At 28.7% G+C, this 26224-nt stretch overlaps 1 protein-coding gene across 3 annotated transcripts; it reads right to left on the reverse strand.

Moving 5' to 3' along the window:
- Positions 1–518: 518 nt before the first annotated feature.
- Positions 519–6634, reverse strand: LOC119681709 (kelch-like protein 5). 3 transcript variants are annotated; one of them, XM_038094973.1, is made up of 6 exons: positions 6536–6634; positions 4651–6325; positions 1783–2103; positions 1209–1518; positions 999–1151; positions 611–939 (listed from the first exon to the last, which is right to left on the reverse strand). In XM_038094973.1, the coding sequence occupies exons 1-2, from the start codon at positions 6571–6573 to the stop codon at positions 4972–4974; spliced, it is 1392 nt and encodes a 463-aa protein (XP_037950901.1). In that variant the 5' UTR covers positions 6574–6634; the 3' UTR covers positions 611–939; positions 999–1151; positions 1209–1518; positions 1783–2103; positions 4651–4971. The 3 variants fall into 3 exon arrangements, 2 of the variants coding, with proteins under 2 accessions (XP_037950901.1, XP_037950900.1); XM_038094972.1 differs by having other exon boundaries at positions 1205–1518; XR_005252530.1 differs by lacking the exons at positions 4651–6325; positions 6536–6634 and adding an exon at positions 519–533 and having other exon boundaries at positions 586–939; positions 1205–1518; positions 1783–2140.
- Between the last annotated feature and the right edge of the window lie 19590 nt (positions 6635–26224).

The raw sequence follows: 26224 nt of genomic DNA on the forward strand, positions 1-26224 counted from the left end.
ACAAAACTCACTATTGATTTTGCAATTCTGAATCGAAGATAAGCAAAACTGGTTTATAAATCGTAGTGTCAACCTTTATATCTTATATTTATATGTTAATACTTTTTTAGAAATGTTTATGGGTCACAGTTCTGGTTTTTTCCAGCATGCTTTTTTCAAACAGATTTATATCTCGATGTACATTGAACAATATACAAACAATATTTTTCTTTATACAATCCTGAAGTCATATAATACAATTTTTTTAAATTAAGTAAAGCTATAAACATCTTTAGGTCTTAAGGGAGTCTAACCGTTTAGTTTCCTTAAACTACTGCTACTGTATCAAAGTAATTTATTAAACCAAATTATTGGATGGTATTTGAAGATTTTTAATTTGCAAAATAGCTTGATAGATTCATTTAGTTTGCTTAACATCCACACTTTTTTGTTGAGGTTACTTCATCTTGATGTAAGTAATAATTCTTTGGTAAATTCTTTGGGTTACTTGCATTTTATTTTAATCCAACACGAAAGCACAATAGTTAATATATCTAGAAATAATTTGATTTATCATAATTTTACCACCATTTAAATAATAATTACATAGTGTTAGTATAAACCTCTTTCATAGTCACAAGAAGATTTATTGACCTTATTTTTCAGAACCATTTTATGACAAAGATTTTTGGTATTATACAATAAGCTAGGTTGTTATAATTTCTTATTAAATATTTGTTTTTTTGAAAAAAAAAGCGAATTGTGGGGAAAATATATGTATGTGTTATATTTTTGGGGAAAACACAAGTCTATAATTATTTTAAAAAATTGATGTTAATGTAAACCATCTTCTCTTAATAACGTTTTGTGTCTGGAATTCCCGGTTAAAGAACTCTCATCCATGCCATCTAAAACCATCTAAAACAGCTCCATTAATGCATAATTTCTTGCTTCGGAAAACTATCACACAAAAAATGACATTATTTTTGTAATCATTATCTTTATTGAGTACAACCCACCTGTTTTGTTGTGTGATCAGTGTTTACAGAAACACACTTCAAAAAACTACTCGATTAGTTACACTTTTTTTATTCTTCTTGAGTACCACTGGATCCAAATGAAGAGAAGAAGCGATGAAGATCCGCTCTCCGCTTGATAATTACCGATACATTCTTTAAAAAATAGATTTGAAGTTGTATTAAAATTATATGCTATAGTATCATACCCACAAAATTATGTTATTCTTGTATTTTTAGAGTATTTGTGGTATCATTATCCTTATCAACTACATTGGATCCAATTATCATGGATTGTTTGTAAAGAGGCGTTGTTTTAAAAACATTCAAAGCCTTTTCGTCTACGGTGAACCTTTTTATTGTTTCATTTGCCAGGGAGTTATAAAATTCAACCACAAAATATTTTTTTTGTATAGCGGGCGATATAAATATACATAGGTCTACATCTTTGTAATTAATTTGGAAGGAAGCAACGAATTCGTCAAAATTTTCAGGACTAGTACTAGGATTTGAATTGGGATCCCTATTAAAAGTAATATTTTAGTCATGGCTGCATAAAAATTATTAAATTGATTAAAAGTAAGCAGAATAATTTACGAAAATCAATAATTTATACAAAAATAAAATGTTTACTAATATTTTTTTTCATTTGTCACTTCTTTCGATATTAATATATCACTCGATATTGTAAGTAATATTGTCAGTCCTGGTTAGCAAAATTTTGCAATTCTTGTCAGCAAATGAAAATATACAAAAAAGTCAAAAAAAAAAACTAATATTTACTTACATTTTAACAAATTATTCTTTGTTCACTCTTTTTAAATGTTTGTGACTGATAAGACCTCAGAATAGTAGTGCCAGTATTGTAAACTGCTCAACCCTTAAAGGTGGTTTGATTGGAAGATCATGGACTCAGTACCTTAAAGATGTAAGATACTTTCTAAGACACGATGTCCCAGATTATAAGGCCAGTTCGTCATCCAAGCAGTCAAATTAAACTAGTTGAAGAGGAATATTCAAGAACCTCGGAAACCATGGAAAATTCCTTAACGGATTAATGAAGCTGTTGCTTCATAGTTTATTGTGTTTTCCCCAAAATAAAGTTTTTCTAAAACCAAAAATTTGAAACGATATTTGTTGTCGAAAAAAAATTATGAATGAAATATTTTTTTGAAATATAAGAAATTTTTCATATTATTTGTAAATCTCAATGGCTACTAAGAATTAATTTTTTTTTGAGTTTTTTGTATGTGATATAAAATGGTAAAAATTATAAATATTTTAAATATTATTTAAATTTTTGCAGTTTATTTTATTGTACGCGTATGAAATATATATATGAATTATATATTATTATACATTAAATAATATATATATTTACTAAATAATAATATATGTATATACGTAAGTTCGCTACATTTGCCTGAAGAGAAGAGAAATATTAAAGTAAAGCATATACATATATAAGCACATATACTTAATTGAGTTTTAAATATTGAATACATATGCTAATCATAAGTATGTAATCTACGTGTGTAAGTGTATAAAAATGTTTAAATTTATAGCATATTTCTCGAAAACTATTGCTATCAAGCGCAGAAGAAAAAATTATACATAATACTGTCTACCAATGGTACCACAATGGGCCATTATTTGTGCTTAAGTGGGCTTTTTGGGATACAAGGCCGCCACTCCAACCTAACCTAACCTAACTGTCTACCAAAGCTTGTTATCGAACGAATTTATCGCTGACTAAAGTTGATAAGGAAAAGATACTGTACTTCCAAAGAATGATCTTAGTAATAATTTCTGTTTTGTATCAGATGAATAATAAATAAAGAATATTAAACTCGTTTAAATAATGAAATTGATTGATTGGGTAACTTTGAAAGACTAAGCTGAAGAAAATTATTTAACTCAACAAAAGAAAAAACGGGGTGATACCGACTAATATTGTATGTAGATGTTGGGATAGATATTAAAAAAAGAATCCGAAACTGGGTAGCATTGCTGGCTTTAACACTACCAACACTGTGAGCGAGATGGCAATGGTATCTACAATTTGCTATCGAAACGTAATAAAAAAAAATAATAGGAGAGAGGAATAAAAACGAGGTAAAAAGGTAGTGTAAATTTCAGAACAACAATTAATAAGAAATAAAACATTTTGTTGTAATTTTTTATTCGTAATAGAAATAAATGTGCTTATATATTAATATTTGGCTACTCTATTGGCTAACTCTTTTATCAATACAACGTTTTCAATAACCTCGTTTTTAATTGATAATATTAATACGTTTAGCAATATTAAAAATATATTGTAGATTGCATAGATTTTTATTAGCTTTACCTATGAAAATTTCTTGACTAATTTTTACAGTGCCATCTATATATTTAAATATATTTCCTAGTTTTAACGATATATTATGCAAATAAAGATACAGATAGAGTAACACAATTATCATCTGAAAAAAAGAACAGAACAATGTGTTCAACTACTGTTTGTTGTTTATAAGCAATTTCGAATTCACGGTCAATTTCAATTGAAGATCATCGCAGAGTTGCAAGGCTTAATGGAGAACAATTTTTCGAGTCGTATTAGACACATCTTCATTTCTTCAATCTTGGCAACTATCCAACTAAGGCGCTATCCTGTCGCTATTGCTGGATACCGTTTATGAATGAAAGTAATGAATGGAGAAAACGTTTCTTTAAAGCATGGAACCAAATAATGATTATGGTTATAAATCACTTCAAAAGTAAATATATGTATGTCAAAGCTAAGATTGCAGAATGTTTAATTAAAAATAAAAACCGAATAAAATTAGTTATTAAAATTGTTACAAATTATTTATTATTTATGAATATATGTGTGTGATTCCAGGAAGTTGATTTGAAAAAATAATGAAAATAACACATAAATAAATATTTAATGACCTGCTTAAAACCAAAGTTTCCATATGAAATTTTATGCATACATGTAGCTTTAAGAATAATTTAAAATGAATTCATTGCCTTTAAAATATATATAAAAATTTTAAATTATAACCAAAACCAAACGAGCGCAATGTGAGGTCTGTCATCAGGTTTTAATTTGAATTAAATTTACGCACTAAAAAGTATTGAGTCTTTTTTTGCATTGATGTGCAAAATGTATAAAATAAAAATATTCATAATTATATTTCATTTATAATTTACACATTACGCAGTAAAAACGCAACAATGTCAAATTTGTCATTTTTAATCTTTTCATCTGATTTAATTTAATTGTTTTATGCTTAATGAGTACCCCGACAGGCGTACTGAGTTTCAATATTTTCGCCACTGAAGTCACGAGAAAATTTAAAAGAATAAAATTTAATTAACTTTTTACGTAAATGTGTCAATTGTGGATCGATTATATATTTTATTTTAATTTATTTAATTTATTTATTAAACTTTCCTTTTTTTTAAATCGCAACACTTAATTATTATTATATTATTGGTTAATATCAATATTGATATAAAAATGATTGTTCTTATATTAATGCTTTTTTAAGTAATTAAATAATGTTTGTTTGTATTTATAAATAATTAACACAGTTATAATATATTAACTATTGTGAACTATATAAAAACAAAAATTAAAATAATATATATAAGAAATTTCACTTACACATTTTCTTCCCCTTTTCCTATAGTAAATCAATACATTGAATAAGCTTTCTTCGCAACCATAAGCTCTGATATCATAAAATATGCTCACTACTTCCCTTCAATGTACGATTTGTTTTAATTTTTTTAATTTTTAATTTTTATAAAGCATTTAAATTTAGAATTAAAATTTGAAATCCAGTGGATGAATACCACCCTATCCCTCCCTTTCCCGCATGCAATACAATAGGGTGGCAAATTTTTAATGTTAGAATTTTGAATAAAAACTATGTTAACTTCACTTTATTATCATTGAATAATTTGCAAAGTTGTCCCGCGTATATTACGAAATCCGTTTGCGTAAATGTTTGGCGGAAAATTTCATCCGCTGGAACCAGCTTTCAGTAGTATCAGTATCATTGTTGCTTTGATCTGTGTTTGGGCTTTTTTTCGAAAATGTAATACTGCTTCCACTTGATGTTGCTGTAGTATCATCATGTAATATCGTTGGAAAATTTTTGTGTAATAACTGTGAACAGCAAGCTGTGTCGATTTCACTATCATCTTCTTGTTCTTCATCACAGCATTGCGCTTTTGGATCATCTGCAGTTATAAATGTTTGCCAATAACTAGGTGATGCATTTTGTAATTTCTCTAAGTAAGTCAAGTAAATGCTATACGTGAGACCGGCTTTTCTGGCGCAGTCACTTCTATGATGATAGTTACATCCTGGATCAAAAATAGAGAAACGTGGCTTATAGGGTAACTTTAGTTTCGCAATCATATTAGGCAACTCTTTTATTGGGCATGACTCTTTAGCAACACTAAATTCTAAACCATTTTGAACCATTTTAAACACTTCTTCATTTTCTATAACTCTCTGCACTTCTTCACAGTCTGTACCGCGAAACAAATATAACAAAAAAGCCGCTGGCATTGTATTGAAGCGGATACATTGCATTAATGGTAACAGAAAAATATTACGCTGCTCCCAATCATGGTCTAACCAGTGAACAACTGAGAAGAATACCTCACTTTCCATGTTAACTTCAATGTAATTAGATGAGATTAAAAGTCCCAGTTCTGTAGCATTTAAAAGCAAGAACTCCTCTGTGCAAGTTAATTGAATAAAAAATTTGCGTACTCGCTTTAGCATAACTTCTTTCAGTTCAGGAAAGTCGTAATTACGCGCATCATTGTATACCATAAATGCTACATCTTCAGAAAAAAATTGTTCATTACTAAACATTTGCCAGCAAAATTCCAGGAATACTGAAATTTCAAAGTATATTGCCACTTTTATGAGTTCCATAACTCCATCGCAATCAATCTTTTCTTTATTATCTAACATCCATTTATACAAGCGATGGAACGCTCCAGGAGTAATATTCTCATCTGATACTTCAAGCTTTGTAATAGTTCGACGTTTTTTGAAATAATTGGAGTAGCTGGTTAGAATCAATCTGTGACATGAGAACACACTTTCTCCTATTTTTATTATGATGTCACCTTCCGTGTTCTTGCACCAATTTATCATATCATCAAATGTGACCTGCTTAAAACGTTTGCACAATTTATTCCAATTTGGTATTGAATTACGGAATCCCATTTCGTGCAGAGATTTCGGAAGGTTCTTATTTGAACACGAGGGAGTCTGTTCAGTAAATGGTGTGATTGCGGCACTGTTTTCAAATGCGCTAGCAATTAAAAATAATTTAATATAATATAATAAAAAGACCGCACATATCTCAATAACATACGAGTGTGCATTTGTATGAAAGCAACAAGAAAATTATCAATACATAATTAAAAAGGTTAATTTTTTTAATTACTATATTGAACTAGGCATTTCAATATAGAAATTCTAGGCAGATTTGCATAATTAGAATTATTTATATTTATCGCACCTGTTTTGAAGCCAGGGACAATTGTTTTTTTCCTCCATTTTAAAAAATGCACTGTGTATTTTCGACTTAAAAAATTAAATTAAAACAAAATATAATAAAAATATAAATAGGAAATTTAAGGCACTACAAAACAAAAAAACAAAAATGTGGAAAAATGGAAAATATGTTTTAAAAATAAATACAATATTATCATAGCCAACTATAAGAACAAAGAAGAGTACTGAGAAATAGACTATATTATGCAACTGTCATTGATATAATATATAGAACTTATCGGATCTGAAGTATAAAGGAATGTCAACTCTAATACGAAGAAACCTGTAAGTATATTTTGCATTGGAGAGATTCTTATATATAGAGAGATAGGACTCTGATATTCTTTAATTCAGTAATTTATGGTATATGAGTGTAATAGTGGAGAACCAAACACTTATACTAAAAACAACCTTTAAAAACCCATCGAATTTTGCGAATCTGTTAATTTGTTTTTATATAGAAATCTGGAACTTAAGTCGCAAGACTCCACTTTATTCTGCAATAGTTAGTAATATGGCTAATTAAAGACAATGTGTCTCTCTTATTTAATAAAACAGGTTACAACAAAATGCTGCCATTGTAAAATGCATAACAGCTGCATATCATTTGTACCTGTCCGCACTGTAATTGCCTGTTGTACTTACCTCTCTATATATTTTCCTATAAAAATACTAACATTGAGATCTATTAGGCTGAATGTTTATATCAAAATGCATGGAAGTTATGATCGTCTGATTAAAAAATAGCAAATTTAGTTATTATCTTTAAACATAAGGATGGGAATTGAAAAAGACATTACTAGTTCGAATCGAAACTTTATTATACTACAGTGAGGGTCTTAAAATTATTCAGTGCCAGAAAAATACGTTTTGTGTTGGGTCCAATATTTTTCAGGAAGAGCTTTACACTATTTGTTTATTTACACTATTAATATTTTAACCTCTAACAAAGTTTAAAGAGTGCTTATATATATAGAACGTTAAGTAGTAATTAAGGCATTATTCTTTCGAAATTTATCTTTGTGATTATTTATGAATTAACGCACAGCCGCTAGTAATGCAGTTAGTAATGCTTTGGTAACTACATATCCTTGTGATTTGGTTGCATTGGAATTGTTGATTACAACCGGACATTTTATTGGGCAATTACTTGGTCTAAAATGAAGTCATTAATTGCAGGGAAGATTCTATCTTTAGCAGGACAGATCTGAGATTGCTTTCAGTTAAGTTACTAAAACGTGATATATTGACTAAACCATGTTAAAACATTACATAGAGAAGACTGAATAACATGTATGATACTTATGAATGCTTTATGGAAGTAAGGTTACATTAGTATGTTTCATTTTTCTTTAAACATTCAACAATTACCAATTACAAGGTGGATTAATTTGTTGGTACAGAATACCGACTTTGTCTGTTAGAGTATAAGATTTGTATTGTTATTGATAGCCCGGATTTTTTCGAAGCCGGAAGAGATGAGTGTGGTGGGAATTCTTGATCCAATCGGCAATTATAGGTACTGCTCATTACAATATACTCAAAACATTATTTAACATGCTAAATGCTTTCTGTTTAGCCACGTTGTTGTATAAAATTTTTATTTATTATTGAAATAAGTTTTTTTAAATTATTTAAGCTTATTATTTACTTAATTATTTAAGTAAAAATTTGTATAGATTGTATTTTATTTGTAGTCACTTTAGGGTTTACATCGAAATAGTTAATTAAGTGAAAAACTTTTTCATTTATTAGTGCAATCAAACTAAATTTGATAAAAACCCTTTTTAAAATTGGTTTTCACTTCTAGTGCTAGCTAATATTTGACAAATACTATAGCTTCTGTAAATCTAAAGTCTACCCACTTTAGTCTGCTCGCTAATTGCGCTCTATATTCACTCGAAAATATAAAAAAATCTATAATTAACTATGCTTCACTGACTAGCATTTGTTTTGGGAAGTAAATAAGTATCAATATAATAAATTTTCTGTCTTCATAACTTCAAAGTAGATATAATATCGAACTATCTGCCATATTTAAGGCGAAATATCTGGTGTATCTCGTGTATTCTGAAAACCAACGCAGCCATAATGGCTGCTTATGCATAAATTGCAATTTCGTCTAATGGCAATGGTGGCTTCGCCGACTGTGAAATAAGCTCCAAATTGCATTCCCGACGAAATTGCCAGCAAAATGTGGTGAATTTTTTAAATTCAGTTAAACACATTCAGAACCATTTAAGTGCAATACCCAACCCACGACTCCACCGCACTCACATGCATCGTGTGCATTATTAATGCAATATTTTGTACATGATAAAATTTGAGCTATTGTTGTTAGCTTGGCTTCCGTTGCCATCAGCAATCCTGGTATTGCATATGCATCTATTGCTGCTGTAGCCGTTGCCATTGACATTACGGCATATGTGGTAGCTCGTCAAAAGACAGATATGCACAAATCGTCATAGCAGCTTTAAACTCTTGAACTGCATTAGTGCGTGCGGCTTTTGCAATAAATTCTGTTGCGGAATATGCGTTGAGCTAATGAATTTTCCAATACGTTTTCGAAATAAACTGAAAAATATTTGGTATTTATTTTTGCCTTATTTTTATATTAAAAATTAATCTTTTCCATTTTAGACTGTGTTGTCGTCACTACCGTTCAAATGGATCTTTGAATTGCAATTATAGTGGACGTTTATGTCAAAATCTGTCAGTAGATAATTTCAGATATTACATTCCATTTCAACGTGTTGAAATGTTTTCAAATAACGTCATTAACAGCAACTGATGCGGTTGCCTTTAAAATTCTCCAACGAAAGGTTCATATAGTGTAATTAATAGGCAAAAATTGCAGTTGATGCTTTTTAATATACGGCTTTTTGTGGAATATTTCAAGAAGGTACTTCAAGGTGAAAAAAAATTGTGATGTAATTTAGTGTAATGATTTATGGGTTAGGCTAAGGCCTTTCTGCATTGCGACCGACTTGATCTATTGTGCACCCATTTGTATTTAAACATTTAGTATCTCAAGCAATCGAACCAGCTCTTTCGGAGAGAGTTTTTGAAGGTTTTCATCCTCTGGTTGCTATGTACCTAATATTTTGTTACTTCTGTGATCGGATTTTCCATGGACTCTTCCTCAACATAGCAAAATCTGCAAATATTTGTGTCTGATATACCTATTTTGTGTAAGTGCTTATTGACATCTAAACAGAGAGCAACAGAGAGTGACAGAGAGTAAAAAAAATTATTATTAGACAATAATTCTTAATAAGTTTTTAAAACAACAAAATTTTGTATTAAATTGTTTCTTAGTAAAATTATAAAAATATTGTGAAACCATCTCTTTGTCGCATTATAATGAGATGTTATTGGGTAAAGGTACGCTGTCGTATAAACACTTAATCGCAAAACGTTATTAAAAGGAAAGAAATATGCGGAAAAAATTGGGAAGGAATATAATGATTATCCCATTATCGATAATGACAATCATCAATATTATCTAGACAAGACATATAATAATTACTACAGATATAATGGTAATGATGATAATCATCGTCATTATTAAGGCAATACAAGTTACATTTACTACAGAGATCCATTAATGGAAACTTGAAGTTAAAAGAAGATTTTCCTTATATCTTTTTTATATTTATATAATTTTCTATTACAAATTGAATTTTGGATTCTTATCAAGTAAAAGTTATACATTATTAAATTTGGACCTGAGATTATTTTTGCTATTCTGATATAGCGTTGGTATATTTGTGATATAAAGTATATAAAAATATGGTTCAAAAATTCAAGCTTTGTTAAATGGATAACAGTTACTACTTTCGACATTTCCATACTAAAATATATTTTTTAAAGATTTTATTTTCATCTTTGTTAAAAACTTTAAATGCTGTAGTATCTAAAATTTTTATTGAATGCAAAAATATATTAATAAATAGATAATAAACATCGAACTTAGTTTATAGCAAACTATATATTGAATAAGGATAGAACATTTAAATAACTATCAAGTTGCTTAAATTGGGACATACAATAACTAAGTATGTCCCAATTTTTAAAATTGTTGTGACCATATAACAACATATAACAACAATATGTATATATTGTTATTGCCTTATAGCAATTGTATAAAAAGAAAATTTAATACAACTAAGTAAATATCAAGTATTGTCTGATTTAAATTTTATTTCAAAACTACACAAATCAGCGTTTTTGTCGCGCAAATACCCTTTGAAGCCTCACTGCGAATGAGGAACTTAAATTTGTTTTACAATTTTATGGCTTTTTTCCAGTGTTGAAGCTGATGAAGTGGCAATAAAATCCTAACTCTTTACAACACCAGCAACATCAATATAAACGCAATATACTGTGGTCTACTCAACTTGCACTGATGTGTACGTTCCCTTGGCTTTTTTGTTTTACTGCTCCATGGCAAAATGTACCTTAGTGACCCAAATTGCAAAAAACGTAATGACAATGGGAGTCCTTAAATTTTTTCACACAATTTTTACGGTTTTTTAGTGTTCTGTTCGTTCATTTTCCTTTACATTCTGTTTGCTGCTGTGCTTTATAAAGTACTCAATGGAAATTGGCTCCATGTTAGTAATTTCCTCTTCCTTTGGTCGTTAGGTTAGTGGACAAACTACTAAAACGGGTAATCCGAAACCAATGCACAGAAGTTCATTGCGAAATTGACCCCAATTGGTATCATTTAAGCCGATTTTCTAAGCCATATGGCATATTTATGTGGGCACTTCTGCTAAATATAAATTTATCGATAAGCATTTTTAAAACAGGAAATTTAGGAGATTATAAGAAATTAGTCGTTGGCTTTATTTAATTTTTATTGAGTATTGCTTTTTAATTTTATTTTTATTACAAGAATGAATTCAAAAAAAATAGTGAAAATATTTATCTGATGGATATTGAGTTTTGATATATGAACGGGTGTCTTAAAATTGGACGTTGTACTGAGCAAGTGGATTTATTTTGGATAAATTTGACAAAGAGTGCACAGTAATTGTCTCGAGAAAAGAAATGGGATGGTGGTAAACGTGGATAAACAACGATTAATAGAGTTAATTTAGAAAGAGCTTGTATATATATCATTTATATATATAATTTTATTGGCTTTAGAAAACATATATATGTTTTTAATAATAGAAAATATTACTCATTGCTTATAAATTTATTTATTTTCTGGAATAAAATACTTTATTTGTCGTGAATAATAGTAAATAGTAATGTAGCCTGGATTTCACCTAAAAGTTAACAAGAAAATGGTAGGAAAATAAGGTTTTTGGCTATTTTAATGCAGACTTAAAATTGTAGTAACTAATTTGCTAGTGTTTTTTTTTGTTGATAGTGTAAATAACTTACAGCAACAATAAAAAAAGCCTTATATACTACGACTAAATTAGGGAGGATTCAGTAGCAGTGCAGATCTAATGGCATCCACAGTACAAAAAATATGCTGAGGTCTTTTCCTTACATTTTCATTAATTTGATAAGTGGATTAATTCAAATAGATTTTTATTTGGGATCACAAAGACTACCAATGTAGGATTATCCGTATTCTTGGTCTTAATTTACTGCTCAACTGGTGAGGGTATTCTTTTAAAGATTACGTTATATTTCTGGGTCAAAATATTTGTCACTCCCTAGAAGGCGTATAACCAACCTACGATCTTTTTATAACTGTTTATTCGATAGCATACACATTTGTAGAGGTGCATCTATTATGTCTCATACGAGTATATACTATTGAACTATTACCTTCTTTTATGCACTTAACATGTACCTGTGTTGCTTGCACCCTTTTCGATTTCCATCAATTGTTTAATTACATTCATGTATTGATTATTAGTATCACAGTGGACTAAATGATACATTATACTAACCTAGACTATATCTATATATATCAAAAATGTAGTCAAGCAACTCTAAATACAAAACGCATCACCCCTTCGGTTGTCAGCAATATACTGACTCCTTTATTTTCATGATGCACATCAGTTGAACTTGACAAACTATAGTTGCCATGTTACATTTTCTTAAGTGTAATATTACAATGATAAATTAATTACTAAACTTATGAAGTAAGCACTTATACTAAATACTTACTCTAAATACTATATACTACTGAATAGTACTACAAAAAGTAAGTCGATATTAATTAATGTCTAATAAGTATATTTTTTATTGACCATGTTAAAATCGAGTTGATTCGGTGTAACAAGCATTTGCTCTTTAATACATAAAAAAAATTAATTAATATAATTAATTAAATTTGATTTATTTCAAATCAGTCAAACGTGGAAAAACTATAGGTAATCTCTATCATCAAATGTACTACGTATACATTATTAACAAAATTTAAAAGGTCTTTGATAGTTTGTTGAATTATTGTTTCGTAATTTTGTAAATTAAAAATTATTATAAATTAAATTAAAATTATTATAAAAATTATTTACTCAATGTAGTTTGGGATTAATAGATCTGTTATCTTTTCTACTGTTTCAATATAGTTTGAAAGTTCTTTGTTAAAATGTGTTTGGATTGCTGTGTTCCTATTATATATTATGCTAATGATATTATTGATAAGAAAAATATATTGCTAGCAATGGGTTAATACATAATATGTAAATTAATAATTATTTAAAATTTTTTTCAAGATATGAGAAACTAATTAGTATTGAATAAAACTTTTTAATATCTCATATGACCACATATAGTTTTACAAAAACTATACGCCGGCTATGTCACTAACTAATTGTACTACTTCAGAATGTAGCTCGACAATAGTGAACAGGTGTAAATAGCCTCCAAGTAGCATAAGCAGAAGCGCATTTGATTGTTAAATTTTATTCGAATTTTGGTAATCAAATTAAGTTTTTGAATTTCAAATCACGTAAAATTGAAAAATTATAAGTGGATGTTTTCATCAATTTATTATGTTGAGGCACGGTGATTTGCACACGTAAAGTAGGATACGTATTTTTTACAATTTATTCACATCGTCCATTTTTATTTGTTTTACGAAATAAGTCAAATATAAACAAATTGTATCAATCTGATTTATTTATCGTAATTTATTTATTTTGAATATTTTTCTTTGTCTTTTGATTTTATACCTAATGATATAGAGAAGAAAAAAACTATTGTGTATTTTTCGTTAAATTCTATCAAAGGTTTTCTTAATTTAATATTGAAACATATCATTGATTTCTTTAATATTTTGATTATTACGGACAATTAAATATGAATGTACTTACTAAAAGATATAACATTTCTATATTCAAATGTGTGATTAATACTAATTTAGACGGACTACCACAACTTATGATATGATAAAATTATTATTTAAAATCATAAATTTTAATTAATTATTAACATCACACATAATTATCTTATATATAAAATACTTGTTAGTTGCACAATGTAAAGTCAGTAATTTAAAATGAATCATATGTAATTAATAATATTTACGGCCCAATGTTCCCCTGGGAACGTAATAGAATAAAAAAAAAGAATAGGAGAGGTTATGGGGATATGGAACGTGTGGTAGACAAACAAATACCGCGATAATTGGTTCGAAATTATTAGTAAAAATTTGTGTCAAACTTTCCTATTTCACTTGGTAATACTTTTTGATAATGGACTCATAAGCGATTATATACGCTACAGGATATAGTTAACAATTATAAAGAGAAGTAAAGAAAAACAGTTATTAAGTTGCAGCAGTGCGATCATTACCTTATAAATGATAATTCATCAGTTCAAAATACAAGTAGTACTTAACGCAGTAACAAAGTTATTGTTAATCCAACAAATGAAAACACTATGTTTTATGATGATGATCAGCCATCGACACGTACAGGGAAGAGCAAATGGAAAATAAATGTTAAGTGCTCAACAAAAGGAGATTGAAACAATATGTATTTAAATTAATGCGGTGTTCTTGCCTCATAACCATATGTACGTGCCATTTGGCTACTGTTTTCTATATAATTATATATCTCACTATGAAATTAAACATTTAATTATTAAACCAATTTAATAAATTAATTATATCAAATTATTATTTTAATATTAATTTTTTTTTAATTTTTAATTTTAATTATTATTTTAAATTGTTTGTACTTAGGTATGATATATTTGTATCGAAACAATTTTCTTTTGATTAAATGCAGTAATTTGAACGGTCTAAAAGAATAATGAATAAGTACTATAGTTGGTCGTTCTGAACTTTTGTCCAATAAATGCTTTTATCGGTAAATGCGTTTTTTCGAAAAGGTAAATGTTACAGTTTAATTAATCAATGGAATATGGTAAGTTGCTAATCTACCGATGTAATGTAACATGTAATTGCAAATAGGTGACCGCACTGTAGATATTAATTTTTAAAGATGTCTATCTACTTTCTAAAACTTCATATAAAAGGATAGAGCATATATTATAATTTGAAATGAACACAAAACAATATAAGGTATTATTATGATTTATTTCATGTTTAAAATATTGGTTTAGAAATGATTTTTTGTAGATGACAATATATAAACTATTCTAAAATTTACATTCTGGAATATTAATTAAAGGACATTATTTAATATGAATCTGAATAATCGTATTATTTCATTTCTAGAACGAATATATTGAATTGTATTTATTATAAGATGTTTGGCATCTTGCGCTATCACAATAAAACTATAATTATAGCGTCCTCAGTACCGGCAATATGTCATGCCATATTTATTTTCTAAAAACATAGCTTTAAATACATGTTCACACAATAAAGCACTTCAAACTATTACCTTTTGTGTATATAACGGGATTTATGAAAGGCATATGCATTTTCTTTATTTTAAATCTTACCATTTCTTAGAAGTAAGTTTCCTACGCAAAATTTCTCCTCAAAATTTGGTTGTACGGTTTTGAGTCCAGGGTCAACAGATTTTTAAAAGTTTTCTAATCAAAATCTATGCAGAATATAACATATGACGTCAGAATATAGTCCAAATTATTGAGAACATAGACTAATTTGTTTTCTTGATTTACAGCATAGAAATTTTTAAGGCCCCGTGCTCCACGAAGAGAAGAAGACAACAGTAAGAAAGTAGGTTAGGTTAGACCATTAAGGTCCATTGCGATACGAGATCAGAGTCTTAATTTTTTTTTTTAGCGATAGTAAGTAAGTAAGTAATAGATATTTTCAGCAGTATGTTAACGTTTATGATAGGTGGAATTGTGAACATCACAAACTAAATTAATGTGAATGGCCACAAAGATAATGTGATATAGCTTCATTAAACTTTTTATTCTGGGTTTATGTTAGAAATCGAATTTGTAAGAAAAGTATACCACTTATACATGATAAACCTTTTTAATTGAAATTATCACACAATATCTAACATAAAAAAGAAAATTATGTACTGTTTTGTTATAATTTTTTTAATTGAATACATATGACACGTATATGATGACTTATACGTTATTTTATAAGAACTCTTCATTAACAAAGAGCAAATAGAATAAATTTAGTATTTCAACTCACATATTAATTAAGATAAAAAATTAAGTGTTAAATTAAATAATTGTCCTTCGCTTCTTTTGAAGTTTATGCTACACTCACATTGCATTGCATATTTTAATTTGAAGAGGAAATGGTATACTTCTGCTTTTCACAATTAGCTAAGATTCCGAATAGGAAATGAAATCCTTTTTTGTTTTAATATACAAGAAACAAGAGAGACAGACTCTCCTTCCAGCTAATTTGCAACATTTGACTTTTCAACTTTTGAACTTCAATTAAAAAACACAAATGTTACACTTCATGTTTACTCCAACTTAGCAAGCCAAAGTTGGGTCTGGAGTATTCGTCCAGGGGGGCCTCATACATAAAATAAATAAAACTCAACAATACATAAACTAGTAAAACTTTTTGCTTTTAATATTATTTTAATGACTTTTGTCTTAAGGCAAATTAGCCTTAATTTTTTTATTTTTTATTTAGTTTTAAATGTTATTTTCTTAAAAGGTTAAACTAACAAGTAATTCCATCCTCAGCAATGTTGGCCTGCAAATGGTTGCAGGAAAACAAATCCTTTTTTTCTCACAACGAACAACTTTTATTTTATGTCCGTTGGGAAATTTTCAGGACACTTAAGTTTTTGGTTTAATTTTTTTGTGTAAGTTAATCTTTTTTTATTTGTGCACTATCCCAACTACCAACTATTGTTGTCCACCAAAGCTCGGAGTAAACATTTTTTATTTATGTGCCTTTTTAGTTTTTGGTTAAGAAAAATGGCTTAATTTCCGTAACCTGGCCATTTACTTTTATAGTGTTTTTTGCTTGTTTTACTACTGCGGTGTAAATTTATTTGAACTTCTTCGTTACTCGTATTTGAATAAAAAAGAAATAAGGATTTGCTCCCGAAACTAAGCGATAACTTTAGAGTCTGCTGGTTTTGTGATGTACTCGTAGTAAAATTTAAATGAATAATGGATAGTTTGTAAATGATGGAAGGAAGGTAGTAAAGCTTAAATAGGTTCTAACCGTTGTGGTTTGAAATGTTCAATAAAATAATATTGCGAATGGGTTCATAATATATTTTTTTAGGTTTATTTATATATCCTACTGAAACCACTCCTTTACGATGTTTACTTAGTTGAGACTGTTCGAATTACTTGAGTCTCAAGTAAGTTAATTGGTCTAACGAAGCCAGTGGAAAAGTACTATTACAAAATATTATTAAGTAAGAATATAGAGCATAAATTAAATAATAATATTAGGCAGGATTAATTAAGAAATAAGAAGATTAAGACATATAATTCAACAAATTTTAAAAAATTTCAAGCTAATTAACTTTAGCAAACTATCACCAAAATTTTTTTTAAATAGAAAAGTAAAATACTTTCTGTAGTACTGATTAGTAGTAACCTTTTCTAGGCATTTATATCCAGGGTTTTTAGATAAAATAAAGCTTTTTACACTATTACTTTATACCACAAATGATGATATTTAATATTCCCGTGATATTTTAAGTGAATTTTACTAAATATTTATGTCAACAATTAGTTGTGCAAAATATGAAATAGTATATATAAGGACAAATAATGAAATTTCTGTGCAAAATAATTTTAAAAGCACCTAAAATCTGCATAGTAAAGAAAAGTAAAGTTAATACAACTTTGTATTAACTGTTTGCATACTCAAAAGCAAATATGAAAATTCCATAATCAATTAAAATCACTTTTTACTTTTTTGATGTACGGGAACACATAAAGTACCACGTTCCTGCATATCGACTTCTGCATCAAAAGTCATCAGAATGTGGAAAATAAATGTATTTGACTTTGGCATTAAATCGACAAAAAAGTTTTAAAAACTTTCGTTTTTTTTATAACTAAGAGTATGTTTGCGGGTATATTTGCTTTTTATTGAGAAAATCAATTTCGTAATGAAAATTTTATTCCAATTTATGATATTAAAAAAAAACGAGTCAACTTTGTATAAATGTCGCAATTATGAAAGTAATTAAGTTAGTGAACATACGAGTGACGAAATTATGAAATTGTTCAAACTAAACTATCACATCAACCTCAACTATCAGATTTTTTCTTCCCGCTAGCACTGGTTGATGGCGGAATGAATGTTAGTTTCGTAGAATTTGTTTCACATTTTCATATGCAAAATCCCAGGATGAATTGTTCGCAAACCTGTAATGAGTTTTGTAGAATTGTCAGAACTCCAACTTAACAAGTTCAAAATTTGTACATTTCAATGACTTCCAACGACTTCAGCATGTGATAATTTGTAGAAGTGTCAATCGATCACAATTTCCATGCCACCAGTTGACAACATTTTACCCGTCAGCATTTCCAAAAAAATCTGTTTGAAAACTGAAAATATTGACATTTTATTTAAAATTCCATTGCATTGCAGGATATGCTCAGTTTTTGAAAAAAGAAATTTATCTATTTTTTTCGTGTTGGATTTTATTATTCTAGATAAAACAGAATTGTAATTTATCTCATATTTTTCTTACACGACAGTTGTATTAATAAATGATAAGGACCAACATACGAGTACTCTTTCGATTTTATTTAGTAAGATTGCAAGTTATATTAAAAAATTTTAATGGAGTTATAGCACATTCATATTGTCTCATTTAGATGGTTTTGCTCAACATAGTCACTAATTTACCATACAAAGTGCTTTCATATCAATGAACTCATTATTAATAAATTAACTCATTTAGAGCGAAAAATGTCGAATGCAATCTTTAAAAATAAATTTCCCACAAGGAAAATTACGAATAAACAAAAAACGGTTTCTAAGTCGCTTTGTTCCAATTCCAGTTTTCTACGTTAGGATGGCAACAAAAATTTTATCAACAAAGACACTTTAATATTATTGTCATTATTTCATAGACAGTTCATAACTGTGTTCTATTTAAAGTTACTATAAAGCATGACTCCACCTGGGTATATGTAGCTGTCTTAGAAGAATCGCCGTCAATGAGATCCACATTCTGTTAACAATTCACATTCTATATTCTATATTTTTTTTCCTTTAATTTTTTGTTCGCAGTTTTTGGAAATCATCCAAAACCACGGTGTAAGTCTTAAACCTATTAAAACCAATTCTTAGGTATAGTTATGGAAGATTGCAGCCACCACTTCAGTAATGACGAACAGAGAGCAGGGTAGATTGGTTTAATATATAGCAAGCTAAACTCATCAAAGTCAGAAATCATGGTCGTACTCAAGTACTATAGTTCAAGGCTTATTTCATGTCTTCCGAATGCGCAGTAATTTGTCACCACCGATACTGTAGTATTTAAGTATAATATTACCGATATTAAAGTACAAAATTGGATTTAGCAGTGAATGTTGTGATTTGACAAAAGTTTTTAATTATTTTAACTAGGGTTTTATTGCCAATCGCCGATATTTGAGCGACTAAAAAAATAAATAAATATTTGTGTTTTAAATTTAATATTAGACATAATTTTTTCTTTCGAAGTAGCAAGAAAATGCTCGCAACATGTGAAGCAACAACAATGCTTTTAAAATATTCTGAGTTAGGATTTACTTGTAAAAAATTTTAAGTATTAAGTTTCAGTGAAGCTAAATTAAATAATTTAAATTAATGGAAACATGTTGCAAAATTCTAGTCATCCGGTAAAATCATATGAGCATTTTATTTACTAATAAATTCAAATATATATGGTAAATAAATAAATTAATTTAAAAATATAAGATAAGAATGCTTACTATTGCACTTCTAATATTCATTTAGTCTTCTTTTATTTAAACTAATTAATTTTTATCGTAAACAATTATTGTATTTTTTATTTTACACAATACAACAATAAACACATCTCAAAAAAAAATTTTAATTTTAAAAGTGATGCCAATTTTTTTCCACCAGACTTAAAATCTTTTGGGATAATTGCAAAAAATTTAAGTTTTTTAGCTCAATTAAAACTTTTCATGTTAATTTTGCAACATCATTACTTAAAGAGGCAATATTATTTACAGCTCAGCATCAATATTCAGTGGTTGCAATAAATATATTTAAGCCAGCGAAATCCCCACAGTAATCATTATTTTAAGGTTTATGGTCGTATTTTGTTTCAAAAATCAGTTGGGTTGAAGTGCTTTCATGTCCCTGAAAGAGTGTATAAGCGTGTACAAGATGTTGATTATATACAAAATAAATGTTCGAATTACATTGAGCATACTAATGAATAAAAGGAAAACAGCAGCTTTTAATGAATGAAATATACGAAATCAGTGCATTTATCGAGAGCACACCCAAGCGGTATATAAACAGTAAAAACTGCACTCGACGTGTGAGTGCGGCAATCAGCAAATGTTGACGGCAACAAAGGAAGTTTTTCGAAAGGAAAACACGAGATGCGAGAACGTAGTACGAAATATGCTGGGAAACTTTAATCAAGTTTGGTTTTCCCCACTGACTGACATCTTGGATTTCAAATGAAAGACATGCGGAAAAAGGAAAAACACTGAAATAATAGTAAAGTAGCAACAAAAAGTGTGGGAACAGAACAATTCGGAGTACAGTGAAGCAGTTGCATGCAGACAGCATGAAATTACTAAACTGAGTAGTTGAACTAAAACTGCATCAAACTAAACTGAACAAAACTGAACTGAACAAAACTGAACTGAACTGAACTGCACTGAACTGAAGAGGACAAAGTAAAATGGTGTAGAGTAGAGCGGAAAGTAAAGAAACTAAATTCGCCTGTGCAGCAATAAAAATGAAAATCCTGCAAATATTAAACTACTTTCAAATAAGAGGAAAAATCCTTTAAAGCAAAAGGAGTGGTTATCAGCAAAATTACAAGATAAAAACGACAAACTTTTTAATAGAATATATAAAGTAAAAAACAGAGAGTAAAACAGTGGAACCATTGCTTAAAAATGAAATTGGAAATTTTGTGGAAGGCCACAAATAAAAAATATAACCGATGCACCCGTCCTCAAAGAGCAAATGTAAAGCAGCTGTAAATAAAATCTGTGCATTCAAAGAAAAACTTTTTACTTACTTTCAAATTAATATAAATACGAGTACGAGAATATGTGCGTGTTTAAGAAAGCAGAGTTTCTTTACAAAGATTTTAAAAAACAAAAAAAAAATAAAATTATAAATAAAAGAAATCACTTCTTCGAATAGTATTTAATTTATAATTTTCCATTTAAATTAAAATATGTTGGTAAGAAAATGAGAAGATTTGTGCAAGGATATTTTTAGATACCACGACAAGTTTTTTTGTACGGATGGTCCGTGCATCAAAAGCTAAAAGATGGTAATTTTATTTTTTATTTTAAAATTGTTTTATTTACTTTTAAGTAAATGAATTTAACTAAAATAGATTCTATGGACTTAGAGTTTTTAGAATTTCCCACAGATGTCAGTTGGAAGATACCGATGTAGATACAGTTAAGCATAAAATGTTTATAAACGGTTTTTGCATAATTGCATTAATATAATTGGTTCAATATACCATTCCATGGTTATTAAATCACAAGTGAGTACAGTATAACAAATCTATGACTAAACAAAAAAAAGAAATTATTGTTTCTTTTCAAACAACTCACTTCAGTTTCTATCAATAATAGCATATCACGATCACCTCTTTCAATACAAAGTTTAAGAAAACATATTATCACCATCATTTAAAGTCATAAAATATAAATTTTATTGTTAGAGACCCCCAGATGTGTGGGCGAAAAGAGATTGATGATTTGAATTTCGCTGCATCCAGAATTTTATAACATCAATGAAAAATCAAAAAAAAAAGAATTTAGTACTGCAAATTGTGTTCTTTAGATTATATTGTCGAGTGAGGATCTATCACATTATTCCCTTCAAAATACGCTATTGGTCCGTTTGAATGTATTTACCATTTCAATCCCTTAATATCAATAAACATTTATATTTTCCATATTCCATATTGTCAAGGGAGAATCTGAAACAATAATCGCTGCAAAATACACCGTGACTGCTTTAAATGTAATTACCATTTCCATCCCTTAATCACACTTAATATCTATATTTTTCATATTCCATATTGTCAAGGCAGAATCTATCATTGTAATTCCTTTAAAATAGGATATTGGTCTCTTTGAATGTATTGGCCATTCCCCATTCTTTAAAACCACTCAACATCTATATTGTCCATATTTGAGGGTTATTTAACAATTTGCTTGCCAGATTTCCACGCTCACGTTGCAAAGGATAAAGTAGCTCGCAATGTAATAGTCAAAGTTGTTAATTATTAAACTATTTTTAAGTATTAAAATAATTGTGTAGATATTGCAAAAAAAAAAGAAAAAATAAAAAGGTCCCAACAATATGACTTGAACCAATGATGTAGTCCCTTGGGGCTTTTACTTCATATAACAAAAACTTACAAAGTGACAAAAAATTTAATTTGTTTTGATTAAATTTAAAAACATTCGATTTGAATTTAAATTTCAAGATCGTATTAGAGAGAATACCTTTCTACTTCAAACACATTTGCATTGATTACAATTTTTTTTAACTTTTAAAAAAATTTTTAAATTCAATTAAATTCAGCACTTCTGTTTTTTCGGTATTTTTCCAAAATCGAACCATGCAGGTAAGCAGGTTGACTGCCTACAGTAAATTTGTAAAAAATAATGTAAAAATATTGCGAGTTCATCGAAAAATATACAAGTAATCATAATTACAATCTAAAACAAGAAGAAGAAGAGAGTAGAGTTTTGTGATGTTATGTGAAACAATGGCACATGAATCGAGGCACAGGAGCACAAGCCATGAAACCAACCTTATCAGCCGCAAGTAACAACAGCACAAGGAACGAATGGAGTATGCCAATAATTCAAAGCAACAGGCACAATGTTAACAACAACAACAACAACAGCAACAAGAACAAGAGTGGCAACAACAGCACAGGATAACAGGATAACTACTACAAAATTTAGCTTCCAATAAAATTTGATTATCCTGCAAAGGTAAAAGTTTTGCGTTTTGCTCATATTGTTGGCTTACAATATTCCTTCTCCTTGCTTTGTTGGCAACAACTTCTATTCCAGATCAAAGGGTGATTAAACATTTCAAATTTACGAAATACAAATGCCAAAGTTACAAGTTTGCGAACAAAATTCTTCAAAGCAAAAGTTTAAATTCTGTGCACAAATAAAAATTTGTGGTATTTTAAAAGTTTTCATGATGGAAATCATCAAATTTACTTTATTGATTATGAGGGCATTAAAAAGTTCAGGATAATCCTCATTGAGATTATATTTTATTGTTTTAACGTAAACCGCGGGAAGCACGTAGTAAAGTTTGCCTTTCCATGCTTCTGAGGCCATAAATTCAGAAATTTTATTCATGCAAATTAGTTATTAGGGAAATTAATTTAACAACATTTCGTGCCATAATTCGCTGTCAATTGGCTTAAAATCGCAAACGTTATTAAATTTATTTAAAAAAAAATAAAAATTCAATTGCATTTTTCGTGTCAAATTGCACTCATTGTATGAATATTTCCTCTCTTTTTGATGGCATTTGGGGGAAAACGTTTTTATTTTGATTTATACATAAGTCATTAAAAAAGAAGTTATGCATATATGCATATATTACATATTAAATATATATAAGTATGTAAAAGATAAACTCACATTAATATTAATAATTTTAATGATTTTAAGCAAATATTTCTCAAGATTAACAATTAAAGATAAATAGGTAGAGAAAACAATAAGAGGAATAATTACAACCGCAAGTCTTTGACTGCCGACTCTTGCCTTATCCACTGCCACTGCCACTGCTATACTGCTGAACCGACTTCAACTTCACTGCTTAACCGGCTTAAATATATAGTATATATATACATATATATATATATATATAATATATTATTTAAAATATATATATAAACCATGCTTCATAGCTTGATAAACCTAGTCCGCTAGATGTTACTTCTCTCGCTCACATCTCTCCCCCCTGATTACTGAATGAAGTTCTCATATTGCTGTGGAAATCTTCTCCATTTATTTCTAAGAACTGGTTTAAGTGGGTTAAAGTTTCACACTGTGGCTTTTGATGCTACCCACTTATCAGAAAAAAAATATGTATGTAAATTATTATTAAAAGTTAACTTTGTTTCTATTATCAGATAAGCTCATAAAAATGACCGTGTTTTAAATAATCTATATCTGATTATATAGAGTGATAAGTCTGATGATAAGTCTATATGAATATCTACTGATATTGCTTATGATGAAAGTTCCGATCATATTTCCTTTCCTATAAAGTTCCAACTTTTATTAGTTTAATTTGAGTAAAGTAATAAATTATTGCAAGGAATGTAAAATCAAAACTGCTTTATTAGCTAATTAAAGAGGATTCGTTCCTCCTTTTACTTTACATAACCCAGGATTTCACAAGGCTAAAGCATAATTTCAAGTTAATAAAGAGAATATGATTGCCTATGAATAAATTTTATGTTTATCAATTTAAATATTTAGTTGGTTTAATAAAATTTATAAAATATTTATAAATTAGACTTAAATTCGAATACAATTTATTGAAGCTTTTAAGCACCTAATTAAACCCAATTAGTATCACACGTCCAAGGTCTTTCGAAATATTAGTTGACTGCAGCTGGTGGTCTATGGTGAATCTCAAAAAGCATAAATCAGTTATATCAGAAGTCCATAAATATTGCAATTTTTATCCCAAAATATAATAAATAAATAAACAAAAGCCGTAATAGTAATGCACATTCAGGAAAAATATAAAAGTTCAAAAATTTATTACAGAGATTATTTTAATAGTCAATTTGCTGGGCACTGATAAGCACATGTTTCATTTTAATGCAGAGAAGAGGAGTCAAATTAAAATATTCTAAATTCCATATAAAAGGCAATTTTGGCAATATTCACTATATTTCAGATAGAGTAAAATATTCTACAGGATAATGTCAAATGTGCAACATATGCACAACGACATGCTGTCGGACAGATGTTGCCAGATATGACACAGATTGCAAGCAACAGCTTGGCTGCAACTGCATCCGCAACTGCGTCTATACGCTGCTGCAGAAAAAATGTGGAAATTTAATTCTCTTGCATCCAGAGATGAACTGTGCAAATCAGCAAAATTATTACAACATTCACTGTTTGCTTTGTTGTCCTTGCCAGGGATGAGCTAATATATATTCTACGAGCAAATGGAGTTTGCCATGAAAACGTTTGCATGTTAATGATGCACATTAATTAAATGTTATGTGCACAATTTACTCGAAGTTGCAAATACAGAAGCAGTTTGGGTGGATGGATATGCATTCACATAAAAGAATATAAAGTGGACTAAAGTTGTGCCAAAATAGTATCAAATAATTTTTAATTAAGAGCGAATATCAGATGAAATTTTATAAAACCTTAAAAACTGCAAAATTATGTAAATTAATAAGATTTTTCTTTAAATTGCCCTAAATTATTTTCATATGATCTGATCCATCAATCAAAAATAATAAAAATAATATTTTCTACTCTAATTAGAGCTACAATTATCTTTTGAAATTTGGTAAACTGAGCACTGTCAGACTTGTCCATCTTGGAGACAGGGTTGTTGCCTTATAAAATATATCGAACGAAACTGTACGAAAGGTGCTCAGATTTATTAAAAGTGAAATGATTATTTAAAATAATTATCATTACGACAATGGACTAACCCCATTTTATTGATAATGCTGTTTACAAGTTTGTCATTGTCCTATGGGGTGGTATGGGGCTAGTGATATAGAGTAAGGATGAAAGAAAAGGTAGGGATGTTGAATCTAAACTAGGTTCAGGTAAACGAATTTTGCCACCTCAATGGAATTGATCCCAAAAAAATGTAGTCTTAAATTTATGAGAGCATATGGACATGAAAATAGATGTGTGATCTTATATGGAGCATATAGTGGGGCAAAACGATTTTATGCATGAAATACCTTTTAACACGTTCCTATATCCTCACCTATATTAGACATAGATAATGAGCAGATATCTTAAGGTTATGGTCCGCTGTTTGTTAAAAGTATATAGTTTTTTCAAGAGTTTCGCATTAAAT

The sequence above is a fragment of the Teleopsis dalmanni genome, chromosome 2 (assembly GCF_002237135.1).
Source record: "Teleopsis dalmanni isolate 2A chromosome 2, ASM223713v2, whole genome shotgun sequence".
Lineage (NCBI taxonomy): Eukaryota > Metazoa > Arthropoda > Insecta > Diptera > Diopsidae > Teleopsis > Teleopsis dalmanni.

Bases quoted from the DNA above. Each gene is read 5' to 3' on its own strand.
- LOC119681709 (XM_038094973.1), bottom strand. From the start codon at position 6,573: ATGGAGGAAAAAAACAATTGTCCCTGGCTTCAAAACAG. The intron at 6,326-6,535 runs GTGCGATAAATA...TTTAATTGCTAG, and splicing joins TGTCCCTGGCTTCAAAACAG to CGCATTTGAAAACAGTGCCG.